Source organism: Vanacampus margaritifer, chromosome 17 (genome assembly GCF_051991255.1).
Source record: "Vanacampus margaritifer isolate UIUO_Vmar chromosome 17, RoL_Vmar_1.0, whole genome shotgun sequence".
In the NCBI taxonomy this organism is placed as follows: Eukaryota; Metazoa; Chordata; class Actinopteri; order Syngnathiformes; family Syngnathidae; genus Vanacampus; species Vanacampus margaritifer.
The window spans coordinates 20,250,385-20,259,525 of NC_135448.1; the positions used below are offsets into that span (position 1 = coordinate 20,250,385).

General features: G+C 47.9%; 1 protein-coding gene across 1 annotated transcript; it reads left to right on the top strand.

The window, feature by feature from the left end:
• Positions 1-1,504: 1,504 nt before the first annotated feature.
• Positions 1,505-7,878, top strand: LOC144037150 (uncharacterized). Its single transcript, XM_077548353.1, has 3 exons — positions 1,505-1,711; positions 3,353-3,439; positions 3,521-7,878. Exons 2-3 carry the CDS (start codon positions 3,400-3,402, stop codon positions 7,417-7,419), a joined length of 3,939 nt encoding a protein of 1,312 aa, XP_077404479.1. The 5' UTR covers positions 1,505-1,711; positions 3,353-3,399; the 3' UTR covers positions 7,420-7,878.
• Positions 7,879-9,141: the final 1,263 nt, after the last annotated feature.

The window sequence follows — 9,141 nt, forward strand, 5'->3', positions numbered from 1 at the left end:
TCATTTAAAGAAAAACAACACGCAAAAAAGGTAGTGCAATAATGACAACTAAACAATGTACAAAGTACAAAACCAAAACCAGGAATAAAAAATATACTCAAGGAAATGGCTTCAAATGAATTTAACATCACCCAGCAAAGGACCCCAACTGAGGGATCAAGGGTGGCGTTTGAAAAGAGAGCAATCTTATTGATGAGAAACTGTAAGAATCAATTGAACATTTGAGGTGAGGAGTCTGTGCAAGCAGGTTGAGGGGGTTTAAGTACATAATCAATAGTTTTGATTAGTACATGCGGATTATGACGGTTTGCCCGAATACGATTTGACAAATGTTTACTGTGCTCCGGTAACAACGCCAGCGGTCTTTTAAGATTTGATAAGAGACTTGAAACATGTCTTTTTTCCCACCAGATTTGCGACATTCCTGTTTAGCTGCAAGTGCTTTGCCATTGAACCAGGGCTCAGGTCTGACTTTTGACCGCACGGATTTGAATGGAGCCACGGAATCCGGTACATCGAGGCAGCAAGAGTGGAAACATGAGCCGAGTTCCTCTATCTTTGAAGAGGGAACACAAAGAGAGAGACTTGCTTGTGACTTACTCCCACCTCTGTTATTAGCAACGAACACCAAGATCCAGCCTCCCCACGCCCTCCCTTCCAAACGTGAAAATGAGATCCTAGTAAAGATAAAAGCTATTCCTGATGAATCCTCTGAAGGTGCCATCTGTTAAGAGTAAGGGAAGAAAGAGATTTGGAAGCATCTCACGTCAAAAGGACAAAATTGTGGACAGAAGATGCAGGAGAGATATTTTCCAAACCCTGGATGACAGTGAATTCAAAGCACACCTCCTCCCTAAGAGAAGAGTTTCTGTCCATTCTTTGCTCAGAGTTGTTGGAGAACGCTCTGGAATCAGTCCTATGCCAAGACTCCTTGCTTTGAATTTCCCCCTTATTAGGAGCTCTCTGAGAGGATTATCAGAATCTTTAGGAATATAGGCTCAGATCTTTTCGGAGGTCCAAAGTGGGCATAAGCCAGCAAGACATGGCGGCGTATTGATTTTGGCGATGGTCTGTGGTGCAAAAAAAGGTTGGCAACTGCCGATTCAAGACACGTTGGAAGCGCATTGACCTGACTTTTTTTCGTTCCTCTCTTACAGCGCTCCACCTGTTTGCTCCTTGGTTTGATGAAAATGTTTGCGCCTTCACGCACTCAATACTGACAGTTTGTCTCCCATCTCGTTCTGTCTTTTGAGCTGAGGTGGGTGATAAGTGTCTGACACTATCTTCAATATTTTTGACATCATTTTTCAGTGAAGAACCACACCCGCAACACATCAGCGCTCTCATTGCCAGTCAACAGCATCAGGTGTGAATTCCTCACTTGTAACTTGTTCTGTTTGGAACTCATTTAAGATGACGTTAGTCACTTAATTGGTCAATTATAAACAGTAAAAATGATGTGGCTCGACAAGATTTATGTCATGATTACGCACTAAGCATGAACAATTAAGTTTCTTCAAAAGAGGAAGGCGTGGCAGTAAGCAAGGCCTCGCCTCAACAAGGGCAGGACACAAGGTAAGGTCACACTCTTTATTAATGATCATGAGCTAGCTGGGAGGTATAACATAAAGCGTTGGAGCAGGACCAACACCAACGCACAGATCCATTCGAGCACCACTCAGGGTACTGGCAGCAGACTTGATTGAGCGGGGTGAGTACTTTTCTCCTTGAAGTCATGTCATTGAGAGGATATCCGAGTCAGACTTATTATTGTCGCAATTTGTAGAATCAGGAGTTGATCTGGACTCAAAGATCCAAACGGACTTTGGCTTGTTTGGCCAATGGGGTCGTTGAGTTTGGACACTGACGACTTACAGTCACAATGTACAAAAAAAGTTACTTGTCCAGTGTGGATCAGCTTGACATTGGCGACAGTTCGAGATTTCAAGACGTTGATTGCCATGAGCACAGCAAATGAACAGACTTTTTTTTTTTTTTAAATTCCATGAAATTCTTACTTGCATACTTCCCGTTTCAAGAACAGAAAATATTAACATAAAAGGTAGAAAATATTAATAATTGAAGACACTAAAAGGGGATATCAGAATCAAAACCAGAACAAAACAGTGCTGTATGTGTCCCTTCAGGTGTGCCAAGATTGTGGAACAGTCCTGATGGCTTGAAAGAGGAAACGGTCTAGGGTGGCAGGGATTGGCATTAATGTTTGGCTTGCCAATCACCTCAAAGCACTTGATTCCGACGGGCGTGAGCACCGTGGGACAGTAGTCGTTGAAACAAACTCACCGAGGTTTTCTTTGGGAGGGGCACGATGGGCGGGGACTTAAGGCAGATGGGGACAAGGACAGCTTGAGTATATGCGTAAATACCTCAGCCAATGAGGAGGTTGTCAGGGTGCCCCCTGGGAAGGGTTCTGGTCCATCCACCTTTTGTGGTTTGTTCCTGTGCAACTAGTCTGGCTATGTTGCTGTTCAAGCCAAGGACCTCGAAACAGACGTAGAACTGGTTCACCTCCTCTGGCTGTGTCCCATGGCTGATTGTGACTCCTCCTGGTAGTCAGTCCTGTGCTTTAGTCCTTTTCACATGCGCCGGGAGTCTGAGTTTGTCAAGCAATCCTTTCGTATTGGTCCGGCATGTTTGACGATTTTACGCTGGTCGTATCTTGCCTTTTTGTAGCCCGCAACATCCTCAGAAACAAATGCAGCAAAGTGGTCATATAGCTTAGACCTCACCTACCAGTCCATCATCTATTATTTGGATATACACTGCAGTACTTTCTGGCAATAATGTTCACAGTGCAAGTGCTTGTGTTCTAATCCTGACACAGAAGAGGCAAAGATTTGACAGTGAACAGTCAGTCTGACTCTCGGGTAGTCCGTTTTATTACCAAAAGTGTGGACGTTAGCATGAGAGCGTCTTTTGGCCCTATTGCCTTCAGCCTAGCACCGCTCGTTCCACATCCGTGTGTGTCTTGCATGGGTCATGTGAAGCTTTATGATTAAAGGAAATCACAACCCAACAGTTCAAGTTTGAACTCTGGGTGGACTTTACCAAAGCCCTGAAGTTCCTCACAAAAGGTAGAAGAATGTTTCATGGTTGTTAGGTATTACTAGTATATCACAATTTATTAAGCATACAGTTCACCCACGCAATGTGAGGTAACATAATGATAATACACTGACAGAAACAAGGCAGTGAAAAACAAACGCATTAGCCACGGTTTGAAGATCCTCATTCCTGCAGCCAAGCTGCTTTTGATAAAAGTGGAAACATTTGGGAAATTAACTGTATTACGCCTTTAAGTGTTATTCTTTTTCTCTTCATCATTTTACAGGAAATAACCACATTTGCTTTGGTACATCAAAGGACGGAAAAGTCACGATGAATATCAAAACTTTTGTTTATGTACTTCTGCTAGTTGGTAAGTAATCGGAACGGACTATTACAATATATATCTTCATGCCATCACTTCATATCTGACAAAACTGCTTAATTGAAACAGGAACTAATGTTGAGGGGCTTCAACAACATGGCGGTAGTAAGAGAGTGCTCCTCCAGGTCACAGAGTCAGAAAACGACCCACCCCCCGACATCACAATGGGCACTGACGGTACAACCCTCGACAGCACAACCACTATAGGCAACAGCAATGACGGTACAACCCTCGACAGCATAACCACTGTAGGCAACACCAGTACAGCAGATGAGGCAACCACTACTGTCAGCACAGTCCCCGAAACAATTGCAGAAGTGGCAGTCCAAAGATCAGTAGAGACAGCCTTGGCAGCATCCACAACTACCGCATCAACAGCGGCATCACTGGCCAGCTCAGCTGCTGCAGCAACAGCCGCAGCTTCAGGGGGGTCCTCACAAGCAGAAGAAGCTGCAGAAGAGGCTTCATCTGCTGCAGACGAGGCAGCCACTGCTGCGTTGGAGTTTGCACAAGGCACCATAGATGCAGAAGCAGCAGCAGCAGCAGCAGACAGAGCAGCAGACGCATCCCTAACTGCTGCAACAGGAGCCCAAGAAGCGGCGGCGGGAGCGAGCGGGGACTTGGCCCCAATTGCAGTACAACTCTCCCAAGCAGCTCAAAATGCAGCAACCATAGCGAGGTCAGCCGCAACTACATCAGACTTAGCAGCGGAAGTTTTGGCTTCTGGAGTCAGCGCACAAAATGCAGAATCAATCATCGAACAGTCAAGAAATGCAGCCCAAGAGGCTGAGATGGCAGCGCAAGAGCTCCAACTTTTACTCAATTCAGCAGACCTACCGGCAGATGTAGAGGCCAGCGTAAGACAAGCCATAGAGACGGCCGAAAGCTCAGCTGCGTTGGCAGAACAAACAGCAGCTCAGGCTCAAGATGCCCTCGACACAGCAGAGCGAGCTAGGGCACCAACTGGAGGAGATGCGGAAGCTGAGTTAGCTGGTGAACTAGCTATCCAACAAATACAAAGTGCAGCACAAAGTGCAGGTGCAGCGGCAGCCGCTGCAGGAGGACCGACAATGGCGATCCAAAGATCAGTAGACACAGCCTTGGCAGCATCCGTAACTGGCGCATCAGCAGCAGCATCACTGGCCAGCTCAGCTGCTGCAGCAACAGCCGCAGCTTCAGGGGGGTCCTCACAAGCAGAAGAAGCTGCAGAAGAGGCTTCATCTGCTGCAGACGAGGCAGCCACTGCTGCGTTGGAGTTTGCACAAGGCACCATAGATGCAGAAGCAGCAGCAGCAGCAGCAGACAGAGCAGCAGACGCATCCCTAACTGCTGCAACAGGAGCCCAAGAAGCGGCGGCAGGAGCGAGCGGGGACTTGGCCCCAATTGCAGTACAACTCTCCCAAGCAGCTCAAAATGCAGCAACCATAGCGAGGTCAGCCGCAGATATATCAGACTTAGCAGCGGAAGTTATGGCTTCTGGAGTCACCGCACAAAATGCAGAATCTATTATAGAAGATGCAAGAAATGCAAACCAAGAGGCTGAGATGGCAGCGCAAGAGCTCCAACTTTTACTCAATTCAGCAGACCTACCGGCAGATGTAGAGGCCAGCGTAAGACAAGCCATAGAGACGGCCGAAAGCTCAGCTGCGTTGGCAGAACAAACAGCAGCTCAGGCTCAAGATGCCCTCGACACGGCAGAGCGAGCTGCAGCACCAACTGCAGGAGATGCGGAAGCTGAGTTAGCTGGTGAACTAGCTATCCAACAAATACAAACTGCAGCACAAAGTGCAGGTGCAGCGGCAGCCGCTGCAGGAGGACCGACAATGGCGATCCAAAGATCAGTAGACACAGCCTTGGCAGCATCCGTAACTGGCGCATCAGCAGCAGCATCACTGGCCAGCTCAGCTGCTGCAGCAACAGCCGCAGCTTCAGGGGGGTCCTCACAAGCAGAAGAAGCTGCAGAAGAGGCTTCATCTGCTGCAGACGAGGCAGCCACTGCTGCGTTGGAGTTTGCACAAGGCACCATAGATGCAGAAGCAGCAGCAGCAGCAGCAGACAGAGCAGCAGACGCATCCCTAACTGCTGCAACAGGAGCCCAAGAAGCGGCGGCGGGAGCGAGCGGCGACTTGGCCCCTTTTGCACTACTACTCTCCCAAGCAGCACAAAATGCAGCAACCATAGCGAGGTCAGCCGCAGATACATCAGACTTAGCAGCGGAAGTTATGGCTTCTGGAGTCACCGCACAAAATGCAGAATCTATTATAGAAGATGCAAGAAATGCAAACCAAGAGGCTGAGATGGCAGCGCAAGAGCTCCAACTTTTACTCAATTCAGCAGACCTACCGGCAGATGTAGAGGCCAGCGTAATACAAGCCATAGAGGCGGCCGAAAGCTCAGCTGCGTTGGCAGAACAAACAGCAGCTCAGGCTCAAGATGCACTCGACACGGCAGAGCGAGCTGCAGCATCCACTGCAGGAGATGCGGAAGCTGAGTTAGCTGGCGAACTAGCTATCCAACAAATACAAACTGCAGCACAAAGTGCAGGTGCAGCGGCAGCCGCTGCACCAATACCAACAGCTGTCCAAGCTTCAAGGCAAGCCTCCCTGGCGGCAGCAGCGACGTCCCTCGCAGCCTCAGCGGCGGCAGTTACTGCGGCTGGTACTGGGACAGATCTAGAAGTTGCCATCAACACCGCCTTGGCAAGCGCAGAGGCAGCAAGTCTTGCAGCCATATCCGTTGCAAATGGAGACGCTGAGCCACAGGAGGCTACAGCTGCCGCAGAAAATGCAGCAGATGCGGCAGACGCCGTAGCTCAAGCAGCAGCAGAAGCAGCAACAGAAGACGGAAGCATTGATGAAGAAGCAGCACAGGTGTCGCTCAACGCTGCAGAAGTAGCCAGACGAGTGGTGGAGGAAGGACCAGAGGAATTTTTGGACACTGTGGGACTATTTGAGACGGTATCAAGGGATGCTAGAGAGCTATTTTCAAGTGAGCCATCATCCATGCTGACACCTGAAATGTTTGCAGCAATTCAGGCAGCAGAAGAGGTTGCATCGCTGGCAGAAGCTACAGCAATCGTAGCAGAATCTGCGGACGATTCCCGAGGCGCACAGAGTTTAGCAATTGTTGCAAGTACAACAACACGAACAGCGATCGAAATGGTACAAAACCTTATGGGTAGAACGGCTCTTAGCTTGGCGCAAGAGTCACTAGTGGTCAGCTTGACAGCCTCGGCCGCAGCAATAACAGCAACAACCTCGGCGGCCGCCGCCGCCGCCGGGCCAGAAGCAGAAGCAGCCGCAAGAGTCGCGTTAACCGCCGCAGAGGAAGCGGTGAGTGCCGCCACCTCACTGAGTAACAGTGAAGGTACCCTGGAGTCGACAGTGAATGCCGGGCTTGCAGCGTCCGCCCAAGCCACTAACGCGGCCAATGCAGCCATGGAAGCATCGCAAAACGGATCGCCCCTGGACATGGCATTTGCAGAGGTGGCGATGGAGGCAGCCGGAATTGCGTCCAGGGCAACGGCAGCTGCCCAGGATGTGGCTCCTGCCGGAGCAACGACGCAAACCATAATGGATGTCTTCCAAGTGGCCATCGGTGTCGACGACGACTGGAGACAGTTGATTGCGAGGGTGCAAGGCTTGCTGAACGGCACTGCGCAGGAAGACTTTGGGGAGATTTTCACTCTGCTGGGGATCCTGAACACGGCGTCCATAACACAGGCATCCGTCGAAGCCACCAGACAGGTGGCAGAGCTGGCTGTGATGACAACCATGGCGGGCGTCCCCCTCGACACCGAGACGGCCACAATGCAGTCTCTGGCGTCCATGTCAGCCAGGACCGCCGATTTTGCAGTGAGAGCGGCAGACACGTCATTGACCACGTTCGTGCAAACAAGCGGCGCCAGCATCCAGATGCTCTCCCTCACCGCCACCATCGCCACTGCCGTGCTTGCCGTGATATTGTGAAGCGTGCTTTAAATCTTGTATATTTGTACATTTACTATTCATCTGTGTATCATACGATATGTTTCATATGCACTCATCATTTTTAATGACGTGCTTCAACTTCAACAAATGTTTGTCAACTGGGCTTGTGAAGCGCTTCTGGGATTAAGGCTATATAAATGCATCAGACTTGACTCGGCTTCTTTTGTGACACACTGCAAAATGTGTTTTTGGAATTGGGTGTAAAATGAAAATCAGATTGAGTGCCAAATAAGGGACAAGTTGGACTCTCCTCACACATGATCGTGAAGCCAAGCTGAGCTTCTCATAAGACGAAATGATTGTGCGTGGCCGCCAATATTTCACAGGACATTCCTAATACAAGAAATGAACACAAAGGTTTGGAATGTCGGGATTTTTGGAATCGCCATACCCTTCTTCGTATCATGGCTAGACACAATAAAAAACAATAATAATGGACTGAATGCTTCTTTTCTGCCTCAACATACACACAACGGCTACGCTAGCAGCCACGCCAGCTCTCGTGATACAACAACCTACTAAGAATAGAATAAAAATGTCTTAACTACCATTGGAACACGTTCAACAAAATTTCTGAAATGCCGTTGCTTTTGCAAATTGCTTGTCTGTACTATGTTATGAAAATAATATATACATTAACATACAGGTAAAAAAAAAAAGAAAGAAATGCGCTTGAATCTGCAAAATAATAATATTGCCTGTACACGTCTGAATGGGTGAAGTGCAGACACATCTTATAAAACATTTGAACAAAATAGAATTTAGCACTGTTTGTCGCTGCCTTTTTACACCTTGTCTTTAATACAAATATATCAATAAAAATACACTTCAAAATGAAGCTATTGTTGGCTGAAAAACGATCTCATGTCCATGAATTACTCCATGAGGTGACTTTTTTTTCTGTGCAGATACACACATGCACGCACGCCACACACATTCCTAAGCGAGCCAATAGCAGCACGATAGAGACATTCATATTAACACTTCTCATTCCACTCAAAAATGACAGTGATGGCCATAAGCCTTCAGTCTGACCACCTGCAACCTTTCCTTTGGGGGAAACGTCATCTTAACTACCTACCTAGCAAGTAGCAGAAGAAAAGCAGACTCGCAATGAAAATAATGTGTTGGTATTGGCTGGTAGAGTCATAAAGCTTTCACATATTCTGGTGAACGTAAGGGACCTACAATTTCACTCGACTCGACAGTCACACGAGGGAGGGAGGGAGGGAGGGAGGGAGGGAGGGAGGGACTGGCGGAGGACGAACAGCATGCTCTGCTTGTACGCAACAGCGGAGGGGCTGAGGTGGAGCAAATCATTTGCCAAGCAGGTTAGCCCATCAATTTGGGTTAAGTAGCAGGTTTTAAAACGGCTACAGTACGTTGTCAAAAATTAGGCTCTTGTGAACATTTCATATACTGGTTCATAATAGCTCTTTGAGTAACTCATAGATGTGCCAAAAAAGGGCGCTTAAATGGTTTACTTGGTTTTACCACTGTCCACTCACCATATAAAAGGTGTTGGGGTAGTTTTGCTTTAAAATAAATACAATAATTCTCCTTACTTACTACTAGTCATTCTAAATGCACACAGTCACCAATTGTAACCATCAAATACAAATACAAATAAAAAGCTACCTTTACTCCCACTCCAGCAGTTTGACTGACCTTTCAGTGTGACGAGTGAGCATGCAAGCAGTT